We start from the raw sequence: 20,084 nt of genomic DNA, 5'->3' as shown, positions 1-20,084 counted from the left end.
TGTTTTAGATGCTAGGGATACAGTAGTGAACCAATAAGACTAAACCTCTTGTCTTCACAGAGTTTAAACTCTGGCGAGGGTGGACAGACAAAAAATAAAAGAGATGGTTTGTCAGGTGGTAACAAGTGCATCAGAAGCAAGGCAGGGAAAGGGGATAGGAAGTGGGGGTGGGTGTGGAGTGGGGTGTGTAGATCTGGGTGTGAGTCTAGATCTGACTCTGTCTGTGTGACCTTAGGCAAGTCAGTTTCTTCTAAAGAGGCCTCAGGTCCTCAGCCATGAAGTGCAGCCAGCAGCTGTGCACCTCTTGAGGGTGGTCAGAGTAACTGATTGAAAAAACACAGGGTTCTTAGGACAGTGCCTGGCACACAGCAGCTGCTCCATGGACTGCAGCTGGCACTCTTCTCAAGAGCTGTGCTGCCAGTGGGGAGGGCTGAGGATCTGGCGGGTGAGGCAGGAGAGGCCTGCTGGCCAAGCCTATGTGCCCCTCTCCATGCCCACCCACCAGCCCCACCAGAGAGGATTGTGCACCCGGCAGCCCGCTCCCTGGATCTGCATTTTGGGGCTCCAGGGCGCGTGGAGCTGCGCTGTGAGGTGGCCCCAGCTGGGTCTCAGGTGCGCTGGTACAAGGACGGGCTGGAAGTGGAGGCATCAGATGCCCTGCAGCTGGGTGCCGAGGGGCCCACCCGCACCCTGACCCTGCCCCATGCCCAGCCTGAGGACGCCGGGGAGTACGTGTGTGAGACCCGGGATGAGGCCATCACCTTCAATGTCATCCTGGCTGGTGGGTGCTCCTGGCCAACCCAGGGCAGGGAGGCAAGGGCAAGCATGGGATGACACCTTCCTCTCTTCTCCAGAGCCCCCAGTGCAGTTCCTTGCTCCAGAGACAACTCCAAGCCCGCTCTGTGTGGCCCCCGGGGAGCCAGTGGTGCTGAGCTGTGAACTGTCCCGGGCTGGTGCCCCCGTGGTCTGGAGCCACAATGGGAGGCCCGTGCAGGAGGGCGAGGGCCTAGAGCTCCATGCCGAGGGCCCCCGCCGAGTCCTCTGCATCCAGGCTGCAGGCCCAGCCCATGCAGGGCTCTACACCTGCCAGTCTGGAGCAGCCCCTGGAGCCCCGAGCCTCAGCTTCACCGTCCAGGTGGCTGGTGAGTACAGCCTGGGCACTAAGCCTGAGAGTGGCACCCCAAGCCCTGCGGGATTCCTGCTTTTCCAGCATGCCTTGCCCATCCCTGGCCCCACTTCTCTCAGTATCTTCCCCATCATGCCTCCCCCTGCCCTCCTCAAAGCCCTGAGCCTCTCCCTCCCAGTGACCTCCAGCTCTGACTCCACAGAGCCTCCTGTGCGGGTGGTAGCTCCCGAGGCAGCCCAGACGAGGGTTCGGAGCACTCCAGGCGGGGACCTAGAGCTGGTGGTGCACCTCTCCGGGCCAGGGGGCCCTGTACGCTGGTACAAGGACGGGGAGCGACTGGCAAGCCAGGGGCGGGTGCAGCTGGAGCAGGCCGGGGCCAGGCAGGTGCTGCGGGTGCAGGGGGCACGGAGCAGGGACGCTGGGGAGTACCTGTGCGACGCGCCCCAGGACAGCCGCATCTTCCTTGTCAGCGTGGAAGGTAACAGTGTACCCCTCACACCCTGTGGGCTGTGGCACCCCAAGGACCATCTGCCACTTTCTAGGGCCCCCTTACTCCTCCACCCCCGCTTTGCTGCTTCTGGCTCCAACCAGTGCATGCATGACCATCACTCGGATAGGGGCTCAGGGCTCCTCTTTCCAGAAACCCTCATGTTGAGAGCAGCATAAACCAGTGGTTAAAAGCAGGGGCTCTAGAGTCCACCCAGCCAGGTTCCAGCCTAGATTCTGTGCCCCAGTAGCTGTGTGACATTGGCCAAGTTGTTCAACCTGTCTGAGCCCCGGCTCTGAAAAAAGGGGATAGTGCTTTTCTTATAGGCCTGTTGTGACAAGTAAATGCTGTAAATAGGGTCCCTGGTAAATGATATTATTAGGGTGCCACCAAGGTGGGGTGCTAGGCTAGGATTACGAGGAACTGACTAAAAGGAGTGGCAGGGAGCTGGCATCTTGTCCTTTGGGCCATCGGTGTGGTCGATACATAGTAGGTCCTCACAGAAGGTCTGTTAAATGACTGGGGATGAGGGCCTGCATCCTGAGGAGGGGATGAAAAGGAGAGAGGAGAAAAGACCCAGCCCAGCTCACTGCCTGACCGTGCCCCTTAGAGCCACTGCCGGTGAAGCTGGTCTCGGAGCTGACACCACTCACTGTCCACGAGGGCGATGATGCCACGTTCCGGTGTGAAGTCTCCCCACCAGATGCCGACGTCACCTGGCTGCGCAATGGGGCGGTCGTCACTCCAGGGCCCCAGGCGGAGATGGCCCAGAATGGTTCAAGCCGCATCTTAACCTTGCGAGGCTGCCAACTGGGGGATGCGGGGACCGTGACTGTGCGGGCAGGGATCACGGCCACAAGTGCCCGGCTCCATGTTCGAGGTTAGGTCCTGATGAGGATGAGATACTCTGTGTCCCGTGCCCGTACTCCCAACCCGGATTCCAGCAGCCTTGCCTCTCCACCTAGGGACAGACCAGTGGGATGGAGCAAGGGGCCAGCCTCCAACCCCACCAGACTCCATGGTCTCCTTCTTCCCCACCAGAGACAGAGCTGCTGTTCCTACGGCGGTTGCAGGATGTGCGGGCAGAGGAAGGCCAGGACGTGTGTCTCGAAGTGGAGACAGGCCGAGTGGGTACAGCGGGGGCCGTGCGCTGGGTGCGAGGTGGGCAGCCCCTGCCCCACGACTCTCGCCTGTCCATGGCCCAGGATGGGCACATCCACCGCCTCTTCATCCATGGTGTCATACTGGCCGACCAGGGCACCTACGGCTGCGAGAGCCACCACGATCGCACCCTGGCCAGGCTCAGCGTGAGGCGTGAGTGCCCTGTCCTCTCTTAATGCATTACCCACCCTACACCACAGCCTTTTCTGGCTGTCCTGGAGTCCCTCAGGCCCCCACCAAAGTGCCCCTCATCGCTGAGAAAAGTCACCCATGGCCGTCCCAGCAGCAGCTTGCCCAAAGCAAAACTTTTCTTTTTCTAATATTTTTTATTTACCTTAGAAGTCCATGTGGATTTTGCATTCCATTGCATATTTCCAAGTTGGCTTTGCTATAAACACAAATATTCTCCAGAAAGACTTGCCATGGGCATCCTTCAGGCATGTATTCTAGGGATACACATACCCACTTAAGTAGCAGGGATGGCTGACAAACAGCACCCCACACCTCCCACCCAAAGCTGGAGCCCTCTGTTTCCTGTGTGACCTCATGCAAGTTAACCTCTTTGAGCCAAGTCTCCTTAAAAATGGGGCTGAGACCAGGTGCAGTGGCTCACGCCTATAATCCTAACACTTTGGGAGGCCAAGGCAGGAGGATCCCTTGAGGCCAGGAGTTCGAGGCCATCCTGGGCAACATAGCAAGAACCCATCTCCACAAAAAAAATAAAAATTAGCCGGGCATGGTAGTTACTAGGGAGGCTGAGGCAGAAGGATTGCTTGAACCCAGGAGTTTGAGGCTATAGTGAGCTATGATCATGTCACGGCATTCCAGACTGGGTGACAGCAAGACCCTGTCTCAAATTTTAAAAACGGGGTTGATCCCTGTCTCAAGTGTCTCTGGGAATATTAACTGAGATAACATGAAAATTCTTACACAGAGCTTGGTGAATGGTTGTCATTGGTGACACATCTCTTCTAACTTATTTCATTCAAGAAATCATCACAATAAACCTGTGTCCCAATGTTATTCACCTCGTACAGCTGGGGCAACTGGGGCCCAGAGAGGTCAGGCCATTTGCCAAAGATCACATAGCACACAAACTATGTGGTAGAGCGAGGTTCCATTCCTAGTGTGTCTGACTCCAAATTCCGTGCTCCTTCAAGTGTCACAGCACCCCTCACCCAGACTCCACAACCCCCTAACCACACTTCTCCCCCTTCCTGTGCCCTCATCTCCTAACCCTGATACAGCCCTCCCCCCGCCAAATCTGTCCACTGTGCCCCTTTCTTCCTGCACCCTGGTTCCGAACTTTTTTGGTCAGGACCTTAGGTTGGGTGTTCAGGGGTGTAGGCAGGGCCAAGGGATGAGGATTGACTGCAACCCCTGCCCAGAGCTGGAGGCCTCATCCTCCCTCTCTCCATCTCCCCCGGCCAGCGAGGCAGCTGAGGGTGCTGCGGCCTCTGGAGGACGTGACCATCAGTGAGGGGGGCAGTGCCACCTTCCAGCTGGAGCTGTCCCAGGAAGGTGTGACCGGGGAGTGGGCCCGGGGTGGAGTACGGCTGTATCCAGGACCCAAGTGTCACATCCACTCGGACGGCCACCGTCACCGACTGGTACTCAATAGCCTGGGCCTGGCCGACTCAGGCTGTGTCTCCTTCACGGCGGATTCCCTGCGCTGCGCAGCCAGACTCATTGTGAGAGGTGTGGCCTCCAGGACCACAGCCTACCTGCTGACCTGTGTGGCCCTACTTACCCCAGGCATGAATACTGACCCCCAACTCGTGTGACCCCCACTGACCATGCCTGTCTCAGTGTGGCCCTCATTGACATCCCTGCCAGAGTGTGATCCCCCTGACTCATAGGCCCTGTGTGGCCCCAGAGTCCTCTGCCTGAGTGTGGCCCCTGACTGCCCAAGGCTCAGCCAACCACTGACTCTGCTACCATGAGCATGCCTTTGCCATTGTGGTCACTGCTGTCTGCCCGCCTGCACACCACCCCACTGACCACTCTAACTGTGACCCTACTGGCTACACTGTCTGCCGTGGCTCCCTCTGCCCGCCTAAGTGTGGGCCCCGTGACCACTCCAGTCCCTTGAATCCGCTGACTGCCTAAGGGCAACATCACTAGCAACTCTGCTTGAGTGTCCCCCATTTTTACTTCCAGTCCCAGGATGTTCCCACTGACCACTCCACTGGCATCTCTGCTTGTTTCCCCATTGCCCTCTGGCCCCCAGCTTCTCCCCCACTGACCACCCTAAAGTATGACTCCCAGTTGGCCACTCCTAACCCATTGGCCCTGTGGCCCTGCCCACCTACCCCCCCCCCACCCCCACCACTGACAGATCCTTCTTGGACCACTTGTCCCAGCTCGAACCCCACTCGCTAGTGTCCTCTACTGCCCGTTGTGCCCAAGTGTATGTCCTCCTTGTCCCTGCAAGATGGGTCCCCATCCTGCTCCCTCTGCACTGTCTTCCCTCTCCCACCCCCAGAGGTCCCAGTGACCATCGTGCGGGGGCCACACGACCTAGAGGTGACCGAGGGCGACACAGCTACGTTCGAGTGCGAGCTTTCCCAAGCTTTGGCTGATGTTACCTGGGAGAAGGTCAGATCCCAGCCCCAGCCAAGCCCACTTCAGTGTAACACCAACGATAATAATGCCCCAGACAGAAACAGCTAATATTCCTTGAGCGGATGTGCCTGGCACTGTGCTAAGATTTGCATTATATTTAATCCCTTACTCCAAGGACAACTCTAGGAGGTAGGTCTTGTCACTGTAATACCTATCAGGAAACTGATGCTCAGTGGGAAAAATTACCTACCCAAGGGCAGACAACAGGTAGAGCCCATATTCGAATCCAGGTTTGCCTAACTCCAGAATCCGTGCCCATGTCCCCTGTGATCGATACCTGGCTCTGGGCTTCCCGAGCACCTTGGCGGCCCTAAGGTCCCCAAAGGGTGACGCTTTTTCAAAGAGGCTCCTGGCACGGCCCCAAAGGCTTGGGGACAGTCCGACCCCAGCCTGGGAACACGAGACACGCATAAACGCGCCTCGAGACCGCTTGGCATCAACAAAGGGTGCGCCGCCTGCCAGGGCCGGGGTCGCCTGTGCCCAGCCGGGCTCGCCCCGACCCTCTGCAACTCCCGCCCCTAGGACGGGAGCGCGCTCACGCCTAGCCCGCGGCTCTGGCTCCAGGCCCTCGGCACGCGCCGCCTTCTCCAGCTGCGACGCTGCGGCCCCTCGGACGCCGGGACCTACAGCTGCGCGGTGGGGACGGCCCGCGCCAGACCGGTCCGCCTGACCGTGCGCGGTGGGTACGGGGTGATGCGAAGGCTGGGCACTGCTTTGGGCGCGAGACTTGCGGAGCTGTCTTCCCCGGACCCTGCTGACCGCGCGTGCTTCTAGAAAAGGGGCGTGGAGGGGGCGTGACCGGTAACTGCCCTCTGCCCCGCCCCACTCACGCCCCGGGCTCCGCCCCAGAGCGTACTGTGGCGGTACTCTCCGAGCTGCGGTCGGTGAGCGCCCGCGAAGGCGACGGCGCTACGTTCGAGTGCACCGTGTCGGAGGTCGAGATCACGGGGCGCTGGGAGCTCGGAGGCCGCCCGCTGAGACCCGGAGCCCGCGTCCGCATCCGACAGGAAGGTCTGCCCGCCTGGTTACCCTTTCGGGCCCCTCGCTGCCCCGCCCAGGCTCGAACAGATCCCGCCGCACCGGGACAAGCCCCGCCCCTGGCTCCGACGGGCCCCGCCCCACGGCCCTGTGAGCCTCGTCCCCGGTCTTTCCCCCGCCCCCAGCCCCTAGTCCCGGACCGCTAGGCTTCCCGCTCCGCATCCCTGTTCCGCCCACCCTAGCATACACTAACGGCGTCCGAACCGACCCAGGGGCCTGCTGCGCCCCCACCTTCGTCCCCAACGCTCCTCAGAGGTGGCTCCGGCCTCGCTAGCGACCCCCTCACCCCCAGGGAAGAAACACATTCTGGTGCTTAGCGAGCTGCGCGCCGAGGACGCCGGTGAAGTCCGCTTCCAGGCGGGGCCCGCCCAGTCCCTGGCTCTACTGGAAGTGGAGGGTAAGCACCTGGGGTGGGAGCGACAGAGAGAGTACATCCTGTCTCTCCTGCCATGGGACTGACGGACTTGGGGCTGGCCCCAAGAACGCTGCTTCTCTCTCTTCCCTTCCCCCCGAGGGGCTCTCCTGGGCCGGGTCACAGAGGGCAGCGCGTTTCCCCGGCAAGAGGAGACTTTGGGTCTGAGGTGCAAGGGAACGGACTGGTGGCATAGAGGGCTAAGGCCAGGAGTGGAGACTTCAGGGAGGGAAGATGCATCTCTCCTCCTGGGGGCCATGCGTGTCCCTATTAACTTAAGCCCCCGCCCCCTACCCCCAGCATTGCCTCTCCAGATGTGCCGCCACCCCCCTCGCGAGAAGACCGTTCTGGTGGGCCGCCGGGCGGTGCTGGAGGTGACTGTGTCCCGCTCGGGGGGCCACGTGTGCTGGCTGCGGGAGGGGGCCGAGCTGTGCCCGGGAGATAAGTATGAGATGCGCAGCCACGGCCCCACCCACAGCCTGGTCATCCATGACGTTCGACCTGAGGACCAAGGCACTTACTGCTGCCAGGCCGGCCAGGACAGCACCCACACACGGCTGCTGGTAGAGGGTGAGTAAAGCCAACTGGGCAGCGGCAGGAGGGTGAGGGCGCCTGGGAGCTGATGGGTTAAGCCACACCTATGGGAGGCTTTCCAGGACTTGGGGTGGCAACGGGTCCTGGGATACGTAGGAGGTAGGGATGGGGGAGGGGAGGGGTAGAGCACACCCAGGGCTGGAAAGCCCTGGAACTGCTTGGCTCAGATCAGCTGCTCCTGGTCAGCTGTTCGCACCTTTCTACGCCCCTTCTTGCCAGGCTTCTCCTCTCTCCTGCCACTGGACCATGTTTGTCTCTCTTGAACAGCCCTGTTTCTACCAGTTCCTTTCCTCCCCACTTCACCAACACTGCCTTCCTCCAGCCTGTCCCTCCTCCCTCCTGCCCTCTGCCCAGCTTGCCTCTGCCCATCTCAGCAAGTTCCATGTCAGCCTTGGCAGAAGCCTCTTTCTTTCCTCTTCCCCGTAAGAGACATCCCACCTTCTATCCCAAATCCCAGCATTCCCTTCAGGTGCTGCGCTGTGCCCCACCCCTAGCTGACCCCCACCTTCCTGCCGCCAAGACAGCCCTGACCAAGGCCCAGAAAGGGTAGGGCAGAGCCTGGGGGCCCAGCTCTTTGTGTACTGGTGTCCAGGCTCTGCCAGGGGAGAGGAAGGTGGTACCCCCTTCTCTCCCCAGCCCCATGTGGAGTCATTCCTCTGCAGGTAACTAGGAGGACCTAACCAGACCAGGCGGGTGCCCTTGGACAGCTTGGAAGGCGTTTGCCCTTACCGTGGGCAGGGGTAGAGAGACAAGGAACAATAAAAGTGCTACAGCTCATTTCCTTGCCTCTCTGAGTGATGTGGGAGGGCAGACCTTGCCTGGAGCCCCTGTGCAGTGAGCGACACTGGGGACCGAGGGCTGTAGTGCTTGTACCTGGCCCATGAAAGTGCCAGCCACCAAAGACCACCATTCCTGGCAGAGGCCACACAGTTTGGCACATTTATAAAAGATGTAAAACAGAGTGGGGTGGGGGAGACAGAAGCATGAGGTGTCCAGGTTGGCATGACAGACACCAGACATGCACCGTGCATTTAAACCCCTCCCCAACTCCCTTCCCAACCCAGCCCAGAGCAGCACCCCCCCACCCCCATCTCCTGCCACTGCCCTCAGGCTGGTGGCTTTGCAGAGGCCAGGGGACCAGGGTGAGGGATGCTACAGTTTGCCCCATAGACAAGGACAAGAACCCTTAGATGAGTCTGGCTGCGAGGCAGGGCGATGGGAAGGAAGGTAGCCCCTCCGCGGAGACATGCAGGAGGTGGCCCATGGGACCCTGGCAGGGGGTGAAGAGGTGGGGCTGAGCCTGGAGAAACCCTACCAGTCAGAAATCTAAGGCAAGGGTCCCAGCGTCCCCTCCAAGCCCGCCCACCCCCACACACATACACACAGACACACGGGCAACACACTCACAACCCTGAGCACACCCCAATGGGGTTCACACCCCGAGTTCCTCAGGAGCCTCTTGGGAGCTTGGGAGGGGGCTTTCCTCTCAGGCCAAGACTCGCCTGAGACAATCCTCCCTTCTAGTGACCAGGCCAGCCCTCTCCAGGCTGGGGAGAGGGACAGCCAAAGCCAGGAGGCTGAGTGGCAGCCTAGCAGGCCTCCTCGAGCTGGCAGAGCTGGTGACTGCAGAGTCTAGACAGGCAGATATGGCTATACCCGCACCGGGGGGCCTGAGCAGGCTGTCAGAGGTCCCCGGGACCCATACTCATAGTCCGCATCTGTGGGTGAGGCCATGAAGGAGCTCAGGGAGCTCCCGGTCTGCCGGTCTCGGAAGCTCTGGATATAGCTCTGTGGGGGAGCAAACATAGGTGTGAGTCCCACCGCAGAATCCTGCCCTAAAAGCCACCTCTTCCTGAATTCCCACAAGCCTGACACTTCTATAGACTGCCATAGACCCAGAGTCCACAGCCCTGAGACCCCACCACATACCATATCCCACTTAAAACCCATACTCAGGAACCTTTCTCCCAATTCCCCCACCAGCTGGACCCACCAAGCCCCTGGTGCATGGGCTCCGATGCATGGACAAACAGGCCTTCTAGATAGTAACCAGCCCGTGGGGAAAGCCCAGTCCTGTTTGGAAAGAGTTTCCACACTTCCTTCTCATCTGGCTGGATGGGCTCAGGGAGCTCACCGGGGAGAGGACGTCTCCATTGAAGCGTTTGATGGGCACTGGCCTGCGCCGATAAGCAGGGTCTGGTGGCCCAGGCCTGGGAGGAGCCCGGGGACCTCTGGGGGGAGCCCGAGGAGGTCTCTTTTTCCGCCTTTTCTCCTTGCGATCTTCCTGCTGCCGAATCCGCATCAGTTGCACGCGTCGGCGCTGCCGGCTGATGACCACTGTGGTGGGATGGGTAGAGAAGGAGCTCAGAGGACGGTGCGCCTTGTTTCCCTTGAGCCCTTCCTCTCTCATCCCACCTGTGGCTCTAGGCTTCCAGATTCCTCTTGTCCATAACCCCTTACTCCCACCCTGTCACTTCCTTTCCTGGTCTCCTACCTCTCAGAGGGGACTTCCCGCTGTTGTTCTTTTCTCCCATAGGTCTTTATGGAAGATTCCTAGGCTTCCAGGTACCCCCTTCCAGGCTGTCATCCCTCTCCCAATCACCTAGGCCAGCCATCATCATCTTTCCACTGGACAATCACAGCTGCTTCTTCACTGGTTTCCCCCTACACTTGCTCCCTCCAATGCTTTCTACACTCGGCAGCAGAATGAGCATCCCAAAAGCTAAATTAGATTCTATCCTCCCCTACTTTAAACCCTCCAGTGGTTTAAAGTCTCATTGCCCTTCTAATAAAATGTGGAGTGCTTCTTACGACCCAGAGGGTCCACGCAATCACTCTGGCTCCCACACCTCACCTCCCATACTCCTGCCCCACTTCCTCAAGCAAGCTGAGCTCATTCCTTCTCAGGGCCCTCGCCCTTGCTGTTCTCTCTTCTCTAGCTCTTTGCATGGCTGGCCCCTTAGCCTTCAAGTGCCTGCTTACGTATCACCTCCTTCAAGCAGCCTTCCCTGACCACCCTAACTCTAATAGCTTCCATAGGTCACTCTTTCACATTATCCTGCACAATGTCTCTGTCATATCACTCTACACAACTGGAATCATGTTGTTTGTTTGCATCTCTGTTATCTGTCTCCTGCTTGCCTTGAATCCATAAGGACAGGAACCTTGTCTGTGTTATCTCTGCTGTATCCCTGGTGCCTGGAATGGGGTTGGTGCGGAGCCAGCACTCCATATGTTGTGGAATGAACGATGGCACCTGGGTGCTATCCTCCCAGACCCTGAGCAAGTCAGCTCTCTACCGCCATCGAGGCCTTCTGCTGCTGTCCCCCACTCCCCAGTCACTCGGCCCCCAACCCATCCCTGGCCACCCACTCCTCTCATGTCCACCTTGGCCTGTGCCCCCTTACCTTCCGTGTGGGAGTCCCCCTCAGCTGTCACCCTCCACTGCACCAGAACGCCCATCAGGCTGAGCAGGGGCCAGAGTGCCAGCAGGGCCCAGCTTCGCCAGCAGAGTGGGGGCACAGGAGCAGCCCGGAGTCGCTCCACCACGTAGCGCCCCAGCAGTAGCAGCTCGGCGAAGTAGTCAGCGGCAGTGGCGATCAGCGCAGCACCAGTCACGGCGGTGGCCAGGGTGGTGAGTGGGCGGGGCCAGCGCAGAGTGAGCAGGGCACAGAGCAGGCCGCCCCCCAGCAACAGCCCCAGTGGACCCCACACGGAGCCTGGCTGGTAGTAGGGTGCGGAGCCCAGCAGGGCAGCAGCTGCGAGCAGCAGGCCGAGCAGCAGCCCCACCAGGAAGAGGCCCACGCTGCGCACTAGCATGGCCACCAGCCCGCAGAGCAGCCCGATGCCCAGAGCGATGCCCGCGCTCGCCCCAGCACTCAGCTGTGTCTCTAGCACCCGCTCTCGGTAGCAGAGGAGGAAGATGACCACCGAGCCAAACAGCAACCCAGTGAGGAAGAGCACTGCCTTGAAGCAGCGGTAACCTGGAGGGGAACAGGGGCTAGTGAGGGGCCAAGATGAGGGCACCAGGCTGGAGGGAGCAGGTCCAAGGGGTCAAGGACATGGGATCCCAGGGGAACCAGAGACAAAGACACTAAGATCAGAGAATTAAGGGTCACTGGAGTCATGAGGGCATCAGTGATGGGGCCATTGAGGTCAGGGGAGGTTAGAGAGATATGGCTGTTGGTGGTCAATGGGAAGGCAAACATAACCATTGAGATCATGAGGGTTGATGTATTTGAGGATCACAGGAGTTAGGATAAATCTTTTGAGTCAAGAGTGAATTCGTGCATTGGTGTCTTTGGGATCATAGGAGTCAGAGAGATAAGTCACTGGGGTCCCGAGGGGATCAGCAAAAGAGTCATTGGGGTCTTTGAGAAGGGATTGCTCACAGAGATGAGGTATTTGGAAATCATAATAAACTCGAGGGCCGGGCGTGGTGGCAGCACTATGGGAGGCCAAGGCGGGTGAATCATGAGGTCAGGAGTTTGAGACCAGCCTGACCAACGTGGTGAAACCCCGTCTCTACTAAAAATACAAAAAATTAGCCGGGCATGGTGGCACGCACCTGTAATCCCAGCTACTCAGGAGGCTGAGGCAGAAGAATCGCTTGAACCCAGGAGGCAGAGGTTGCAGTGCACCAAGATCGCACCATTGCATTCCAGCCTGGGTGACAGAGCGAGACTCTTGTCTCAAAAAAAAAAAAAAAAAAAGAAAGAAAGAAACTTGAGAGGTGAGGGTCACACAGGTTCAGAAAGATGAGTCTTTGGGGGTCACAGGGCTTCAGAGATATGGCACCACTGAAAGGTTACAAAGAGGACAGAGTAACAGCATTACTGGGGAGTTGTCCCAGAAAATGAGGTATTTGTAGGTTAGGGAGATTGACAGAAATAGAATCATCGAGAGTATAAAACGATTTCCAAGAGAGAGGAACACTGAGACCAAAACAAGGAATTACTGGGATCCCAGGATGGGGAGGGGTGATCAGATAATGAGGTTATGGGAATTAGAGAGGAGTAACCAGGGATCAAAACTAGGAGTAATAGAGGGGGTCAGAGGGATGGAAGGTAATGACATAACTGGAGGTGAGGGGAGGTGGAGGTCACTAAGGCTTACATGAGGTCACACAGAATCAAAGAGAAGGAAACAGTGTTTGTGGAGTTTCAGAAATAAGGAGGTTATAGGGCCATTAGGCCCATTAGAGATACTTGAAAGGGTGAGGGAAGTGGAGATTCTGAATAGTTGGAAAGATGGAAATCAGAGATGGGGGTCAAGGAGTCAGGGAGAGCCAAAAAGAAAGATAACAGAGGAGAGTCACTTCCAGGAGTGGGGGGAAGTATGAGAGTCCAGGAGGCTCGTGATCAGAGAGAGGAGTAGGGCGTGGACAAGGGCTCAGAGTCCATGAGCCTGGGCGTAGTGACATCCAAGAGGGGTAGGATGTCAGGAAGCCCAGGAGAGGGAATATGAGGCTGCATTGAGCAACATGCAGAGGGAGTGGGTACAGATATGGAGGGGGTGAGGTGATACAGAATCCTTGGAGGCCCAGAACGTGTCCTGAACCCTTGCGGGGGGCACTTCCTCCTGCCTACTCTTCAGTTGTTCAGCCCAGAGTTTGGGGGAGGAATGGGAGGGACCATATGGCTCCCAACCCTGTCTACCCACCCATTGCAGGGGGAGGCTGCAGAACACAAGTCTTGCACTACCTCTGCCCAACCTGGAACCCCAGCCCCCAAGACTCATTTGCCCCCACTGGTCCCACTCACCTACAATTCTCCTGGAGGCTTTCTGTGGGCCCTCAGCCCATAGAGCTGACTCTCCTCTCTGAAGTTCTGTAACTCTTGCTGCAAAGCCACTGGTCACTTACTCCCATTATACTGGGCCACTAGCCCATCTGGCACCTTTATGCATATTAGAAAAAGGTGTGCCTTTCTCTAGGCAAAGCAGCTTTGTGCCAAGGCCCAGAGTTTGTCAGGTAGAGCATGAGCTGGACTTTAGCCCCCACTTGCCCACTCAGCTGAGCTCCCTTATTTAGTACCCGTCCTGTGTAAGTATTCACAGCAGCTCTGATTACCGGAGCCTGCCTTGTAGGCTGGATGGATGTGTGTGACCACCATCCAGCCCACTCTAATATGTATCCCGGGTGTAAATGCTCCAGGGAGTCTCCTCCCTGTCAGACAGTATGCCCTGTGGTAAGGGACCATGTGTAATAACCCTGCTAAGTGTTTTCAGTGGCTACCTAGCACAGTTACCCAAACACATCCTCACCACAATAGCTACAATTTATTGAATGCTTACTAATTCTCACAACACTACATGAGACAAATATTGTGATCATTGTTCAGATGAGAAAACTGAGGCTCAGACAGATTAATGTGCCCAAGACATCACAATTAGTAACTGCAAAGCTAAGTAAATTCACACTCAGGTGTGCCTAATCCAAAAACCTGTTTTTCCTATAATCTAGAGTCTAGACAATCTATAAATGTGTGGGATGAAAGAAAAGGAAGAATTATTCATGATGGTAGAGGGATTCAGAGAAGACTTGGGGGCCCAGAAAAAGAACTCGGGGAAACACTGGGGAGCCCAGGTGAGGGATGAGATGGGGATCTCACCGAAGAAGCAGTAGACGACTCCAAACAAACAGCACATGATGCAGACGAGGGCCGGCAGTGCCTGGTACCTGCGCTCCAGGGGCTGTTCACAAGGTGCACCCCAGAAGGCATCATCTGGCTCAGGGGGCAGCAGCTGGAACCGCAGTGTTGCCACAGTCCCCGGCATAGTGCTGGGAATAGAAGGGAGTCACCCTCCCAAGTTAACCTGACAGAGGGAAAGTTGGGGTCACGGAGGAGTCCTGGGTCCCCACCAGGATGGGGGTGGGAGAGGGATTGGGAGAACTCAGCAAGGACAGTGGACAAAGGAGTGGTATCCACATTTGTGCAGCTCTGGAAGCATCTCTGGAGTGGGGAGCAAAGACAAAGGGAAACAAAAGTGCCTGGCTAGTGGAGGCTGGGATGAAGTTAAAAGAGGGACGGGAGTCAGGGGGGATGAAGGGAGAGTGCTGCCAGTGAGAAGGAGGCAGCCAAGAGATTCATCTGTGGGCGGCTCAATATGGGATTGTCCAAGATTTACCTGGGCTGGAGGCGACCTGAGCTTCTGAGTGAAAGAGGCTGTGCAGAGGCCCGAGGGGCCGGGGTTGCGGGGCGCCAGAGGCTCCAACTGACTGGGGTCCAGGGAAAGTCCGTCGTGCGAGGAAGGGGGCTGCTGGGCCGGAGAGAATGGTGTCGGCGCGGTGGTGGCGCCGCTCCACGTCCAACACCGGCTGGCACTCCAGTCCCGCGACGTCCAGGAACTCGGGCTGGGCCTGAGGAAGGGGAAGGCGCAGGAGCCGGGGCTCGGGCCGCCCCAGAACCGCGGCCCCATGCCCTGAGCCCGCCCGCGGCCTTTGGTGCTGATGGACAGCTCCGGCCTCTGCTCCTGACGTCACTCGGCGCACCATCCAGGCAGGGGCGGGCTGCTTCTGACGTCACCTGGGACGCACCAACCACGCCGCGGGAGGCAGGGGACTCCGCCCCCGGCGTCTCCCTCTCCCGCACTGAGGAGGGGGCACTTCCGGGGGTCCTTCCCCTTTAACCTCCCACTTCTCCTCCCTCTCCGGTAGCGAGAGCCCGAGACCCCACCCCGGGGGCGGGGCCCTTGCAGTGACACGTCGGACAGCTGCGGCCGCGGCTGAGGCTCCAGTGCCGAGCGCAAGAACCCTGCGCAGCCCAGAGCAGCTGCTGGAGGGGAATCGAGGCGCGGCTCCGGGGATTCGGCTCGGGCCGCTGGCTCTGCTCTGCGGGGAGGGAGCGGGCCCGCCCGCGGGGCCCGAGCCCTCCGGATCCGCCCCCTCCCCGGTCCCGCCCCCTCGGAGCCTCCTCTGGCTGCTCTGGGGCTTCGCCGGGGCCCGGGACCCGCGGTCCGGGCGCCATGCGGGCATCGCTGCTGCTGTCGGTGCTGCGGCCCGCAGGGCCCGTGGCCGTGGGCATCTCCCTGGGCTTCACCTTGAGCCTGCTCAGCGTCACCTGGGTGGAGGAGCCGTGTGGCCCAGGCCCGCCCCAAACTGGAGACTCTGAGCTGCCGCCGCGCGGCAACACCAACGCGGCGCGCCGGCCCAACTCGGTGCAGCCCGGAGCGGAGCGCGAGAAGCCCGGGGCCGGCGAAGGCGCCGGGGAGAATTGGGAGCCGCGCGTCTTGCCCTACCACCCCGCACAGCCCGGCCAGGCCGCCAAAAAGGCCGTCAGGTAGTGATCGGCTGCGCCCGCTCTACCCCCTGGGCAGCGGCCGGGAAGCGCGCGGGGAAGTCGCCCGGGCCCGGGTCGGGCTCCGGAAGGAAGGGGCTGGCGAGCCAGGAAGTCTTTGGGCCCCGATAACTTCCGATGGCCCTGCCTTCCCGAGAGCCGTGGGGCCAGTCCGAGACTTTCTCTGGGCCCTATCCCGGCCTGGGCTGAACTTACTAATCTCTGTCCTAAACTGGCTCGACCCGATGGCACCCCAGAGATCCTACTAGCTCCCTGGCTGGGCTGCTGGTGTTAGAGAAATGATTTGTATATAGGGTGAGTGTATAGAGACAGGGAAAGAGAAAGGAGAGAACTAGGATTTACCTGGATCTCTTGTTCCTGAGTGGGTTACAAGGGCCACCTCAGGGTGAGATGGGGGAGGGAGGAATGTACCTATCTCATTAATGTCTCTGCTGATGAGTTGAAATAACTTCTAAGTAACATTGGGTTCAAATGCTGGTTCTGCAATTTACCTTCTGCCTTACCAAAAGGTAAGTTCCTAGAGCCCCTGAGTGCAGTTTGCCCCTCCCCGCAAAAACACTCAGTACACCCCTATGCCAAACGTTTCTTTATATCATTTATGTGAGGCATTTGTGGCATAATGGCATATTTATATAGAAATGAGTAGATACATGGTGTGTCCAGCGTTTGGCTGGGTGCTTTAAACAGATATAATCAGTCCCATTTTACAGATGGCTCAGGTTAAATAACATGCTCAAGGACATAACTACTAAGTAGCGAACCCCGGAGTCAGACCCACAATATCTCTCTCCTATCTGGGTGGGTATTGCCATCTCCCAAATGCAAAGCACTACCTGTTTAAGACCATTTCGTTTAAATCCTCATGACCCCTGGGAGAGAGGGTTTATTTTTAACCTATTCATAGGTGAGAAAACAGATACAGAGAAGATGTGACCTGCCAGGGTCTGTGCTGACCACTCCCCCCACCCCCCGCCCCGTTGTCTTTTTGATAAGCTTGTGCCATCTCCTCCCCTAGGACCCGCTACATCAGCACGGAGCTGGGCATCAGGCAGAGGCTGCTGGTGGCGGTGCTGACCTCTCAGGCCACGCTGCCCACGCTGGGCGTGGCCGTGAATCGCACGCTGGGGCACCGGCTGGAGCGTGTGGTGTTCCTGACGGGCGCACGGGGCCGCCGGGCCCCACCTGGCATGGCAGTGGTGACGCTGGGCGAGGAGCGACCCATCGGACACCTGCACCTGGCGCTGCGCCACCTGCTGGAGCAGCACGGCGACGACTTTGACTGGTTCTTCCTGGTGCCTGACACCACCTACACCGAGGCGCACGGCCTGGCACGCCTAACTGGCCACCTCAGCCTGGCCTCCGCCGCCCACCTGTACCTGGGCCGGCCCCAGGACTTCATCGGCGGAGAGCCCACCCCCGGCCGCTACTGCCACGGAGGCTTTGGGGTGCTGCTGTCGCGCATGCTGCTGCAGCAACTGCGCCCCCACCTGGAAGGCTGCCGCAACGACATCGTCAGTGCGCGCCCTGACGAGTGGCTGGGTCGCTGCATTCTCGATGCCACCGGGGTGGGCTGCACTGGTGACCACGAGGTGGGACGATAAGCTATCCCACTGATACCTCCTTGTCATGTTCAAATCCCTCTGAGAGGCAAAGGGATGTTGGAGATACAGGCCTGCTTTTCCATGCCAATTCGGACATTTATTTTCTATCTCTGTGACCCCCAGTAAATTACTAAATATCCTGGGCTTCAGTATCTTCCTTTGTGCCAATGGAAATAATTATTGCTCGGGGTTGTTACAAGGATTAGAAAAAATCAGGGAGCCTTGTACATAATAGGCATTTGATGTTAGTTATTATTTTAGCCCTTGGACAGCTCTGAGACAGGACGCATGCCCATTTCGCAGATGAGCTAGCGGAGGCATGCTGAAGGTCACACAGACTCACAACTGGTCAGGGTAGACTTAAACCCTCAGACTGCAAGTCCACAACAGGTCATAGGCTGAGGAGATGAGACACTTACTATGAGACAACGGAAGACAATGCCAGCTCATCACAGATCCCTTCCCTTCCTCTCCCCAGGGGGTGCACTATAGCCATCTGGAGCTGAGCCCTGGGGAGCCAGTGCAGGAGGGGGACCCTCGTTTCCGAAGTGCCCTGACAGCCCACCCTGTGCGTGACCCTGTGCACATGTACCAGCTGCACAAGGCTTTCGCCCGAGCTGAACTGGAACGCACGTACCAGGAGATCCAGGAGTTACAGGTATGGTCTAGGTCTGGGGGTGGCAGAGTGACGGGGACGGGATCTGAGAAGTCACAGCCCAGAGAAATGACAAGTTAGCACTAGAATCACAGAACAAAACTACTTCCCAGCCCCTGCCTGTTTCTACATTCTCTGATGAGCCTCCTGGCTGTCTATGCTGGGGAAATGATAGGTATGGGCCCTGGGTGGGCAGAGGTTGGCAGGGGATGAGGGGCCCATCCTGAGTGGCACCTACTGCCTACCCAGTCCCCCAGCTGTGTGCTGCTCCCTCTAATCTGTCCCTTGCTGATGGCCTGTTTCTCTGATCCAGTGGGAGATCCAGAATACCAGCCGTCTGGCCGTTGATGGGGACCGGGCAGCTGCTTGGCCCGTGGGCATTCCAGCACCATCCCGCCCGGCCTCCCGCTTTGAGGTGCTGCGCTGGGACTACTTCACGGAGCAGCACGCTTTCTCTTGCGCCGATGGCTCACCCCGCTGCCCACTGCGTGGGGCTGACCGGGCTGATGTGGCCGATGTTCTGGGGACAGCTCTAGAGGAGCTCAACCGCCGCTACCACCCGGCCTTGCGGCTCCAGAAGCAGCAGCTGGTGAATGGCTACCGACGCTTTGATCCGGCCCGGGGTATGGAATACATGCTAGACTTGCAGCTGGAGGCACTGACCCCCCAGGGAGGCCGCCGGCCCCTCACTCGCCGAGTGCAGCTGCTCCGGCCACTGAGCCGCGTGGAGATCTTGCCTGTGCCCTATGTCACTGAGGCCTCACGTCTCACTGTGCTGCTGCCTCTAGCTGCGGCTGAGCGTGACCTGGCCCCTGGCTTCTTGGAGGCCTTTGCCACTGCAGCACTGGAGCCTGGTGATGCTGCGGCAGCCCTGACCCTGCTGCTACTGTATGAGCCGCGCCAGGCCCAGCGCGCGGCCCACGCAGATGTCTTCGCACCTGTCAAGGCCCACGTGGCAGAGCTGGAGCGGCGTTTCCCCGGTGCCCGGGTGCCATGGCTCAGTGTGCAGACAGCCGCACCCTCACCACTGCGCCTCATGGATCTACTCTCCAAGAAGCACCCGCTGGACACACTGTTCCTGCTGGCCGGGCCAGACACGGTGCTCACGCCTGACTTCCTGAACCGCTGCCGCATGCATGCCATCTCCGGCTGGCAGGCCTTCTTTCCCATGCATTTCCAAGCCTTCCACCCAGCTGTGGCCCCACCACAAGGGCCTGGGCCCCCAGAGCTGGGCCGTGACACTGGCCGCTTTGATCGCCAGGCAGCCAGCGAGGCCTGCTTCTACAACTCCGACTACGTGGCAGCCCGTGGGCGCCTGGCGGCAGCCTCAGAACAAGAAGAGGAGCTGCTGGAGAGCCTGGATGTGTACGAGCTGTTCCTCCACTTCTCCAGTCTGCATGTGCTGCGGGCGGTGGAGCCGGCGCTGCTGCAGCGCTACCGGGCCCAGACGTGCAGCGCGAGGCTCAGTGAGGACCTGTACCACCGCTGCCGCCAGAGCGTGCTTGAGGGCCTCGGCTCCCGAACCCAGCTGGCCATGCTACTCTTTGAACAGGAGCAGGGCAACAGCACCTGACCCCACCCTGTCCCTGTGGGCCGTGGCATGGCCACACCCCACCCCACTTCTCCCCCAAAATCAGAGCCACCTGCCAGCCTCGCTGGGCAGGGCTGGCTGTAGCCAGACCCCAAGCTGGCCCACTGGTCCCCTCTCTGGCTCTGTGGGTCCCTGGGCTCTGGACAAGCACTGGGGGAGGTGCCCCCAGAGCCACCCCCTTCTCATCCCAAACCCAGTTTCCCTGCCCCCTGACGCTGCTGATTCGGGCTGTGGCCTCCACATATTTATGCAGTACAGTCTGCCTGACGCCAGCCCTGCCTCTGGGCCCTGGGGGCTGGGCTGTAGAAGAGTTGTTGGGGAAGGAGGGAGCTGAGGAGGGAGCATCTCCCAACTTCTCCCTTTTGGACCCTGCCAAAGCTCCCTGCCTTTAATAAACTGGCCAAGTGTGGACTTGTGATTCAGAGGTTTTGAAAGTGTAGGCTGGCGTGGGGGAGGGAGGACTGGCTGAGCACCACAGGCTCCCCTGCCCCTGCTGG

General features: G+C 59.1%; 3 protein-coding genes and 1 non-coding gene across 9 annotated transcripts in view; 3 read left to right on the top strand and 1 right to left on the bottom strand.

Annotated features, from left to right (window-relative positions):
- The window catches only part of OBSL1 (obscurin like cytoskeletal adaptor 1), a 23,138-nt gene extending 12,570 nt beyond the window's left edge, over nt 1-10,568 (top strand). Inside the window, exons 10-21 of one of the 4 annotated variants that reach the window (XM_016950570.4) lie at nt 506-781; nt 855-1,142; nt 1,329-1,604; nt 2,224-2,493; nt 2,655-2,927; nt 4,206-4,472; nt 5,260-5,372; nt 5,922-6,078; nt 6,249-6,410; nt 6,730-6,834; nt 7,150-7,419; nt 9,980-10,568. In XM_016950570.4, the coding sequence (XP_016806059.3) occupies nt 506-781; nt 855-1,142; nt 1,329-1,604; nt 2,224-2,493; nt 2,655-2,927; nt 4,206-4,472; nt 5,260-5,372; nt 5,922-6,078; nt 6,249-6,410; nt 6,730-6,834; nt 7,150-7,419; nt 9,980-10,455 (2,933 nt within the window). In that variant the 3' untranslated portion in view covers nt 10,456-10,568. Of the gene's footprint in view, nt 1-505; nt 782-854; nt 1,143-1,328; nt 1,605-2,223; nt 2,494-2,654; nt 2,928-4,205; nt 4,473-5,259; nt 5,373-5,921; nt 6,079-6,248; nt 6,411-6,729; nt 6,835-7,149; nt 7,420-8,079; nt 8,221-9,426 lie in introns of those variants that run through there. The other 3 variants (XM_054679404.2, XM_003309468.6, XM_054679405.2) reach the window with 3 other exon arrangements.
- On the bottom strand, nt 8,353-15,053 carry TMEM198 (transmembrane protein 198). 3 transcript variants are annotated; one of them, XM_009444387.4, is made up of 5 exons: nt 14,572-15,053; nt 14,055-14,224; nt 10,851-11,426; nt 9,578-9,780; nt 8,353-9,231 (listed from the first exon to the last, which is right to left on the bottom strand). In XM_009444387.4, the coding sequence occupies exons 2-5, from the start codon at nt 14,218-14,220 to the stop codon at nt 9,094-9,096; spliced, it is 1,083 nt and encodes a 360-aa protein (XP_009442662.1). In that variant the 5' UTR covers nt 14,221-14,224; nt 14,572-15,053; the 3' UTR covers nt 8,353-9,093. The 3 variants fall into 3 exon arrangements, with proteins under 3 accessions (XP_009442662.1, XP_001164023.1, XP_016806068.1); XM_001164023.8 differs by having other exon boundaries at nt 14,055-14,259; nt 14,572-14,971; XM_016950579.4 differs by lacking the exon at nt 14,572-15,053 and having other exon boundaries at nt 14,055-14,319.
- MIR3132 (microRNA mir-3132) lies at nt 9,772-9,882 on the top strand. Its single transcript, NR_106643.1, has one exon. It is a non-coding gene; the product is annotated as a microRNA mir-3132 (primary transcript).
- On the top strand, nt 14,973-20,005 carry CHPF (chondroitin polymerizing factor). The gene is made up of 4 exons (XM_003309469.6): nt 14,973-15,722; nt 16,756-17,329; nt 17,820-17,999; nt 18,310-20,005. Exons 1-4 carry the CDS (start codon nt 15,409-15,411, stop codon nt 19,567-19,569), a joined length of 2,328 nt encoding a protein of 775 aa, XP_003309517.1. The 5' UTR covers nt 14,973-15,408; the 3' UTR covers nt 19,570-20,005.
- The last annotated feature ends 79 nt before the right edge of the window (nt 20,006-20,084 follow it).

Source organism: Pan troglodytes, chromosome 13, assembly GCF_028858775.2.
Source record: "Pan troglodytes isolate AG18354 chromosome 13, NHGRI_mPanTro3-v2.0_pri, whole genome shotgun sequence".
Classification (NCBI taxonomy): domain Eukaryota; kingdom Metazoa; phylum Chordata; class Mammalia; order Primates; family Hominidae; genus Pan; species Pan troglodytes.
This window is presented reverse-complemented; position numbering and strand designations above follow the sequence as displayed.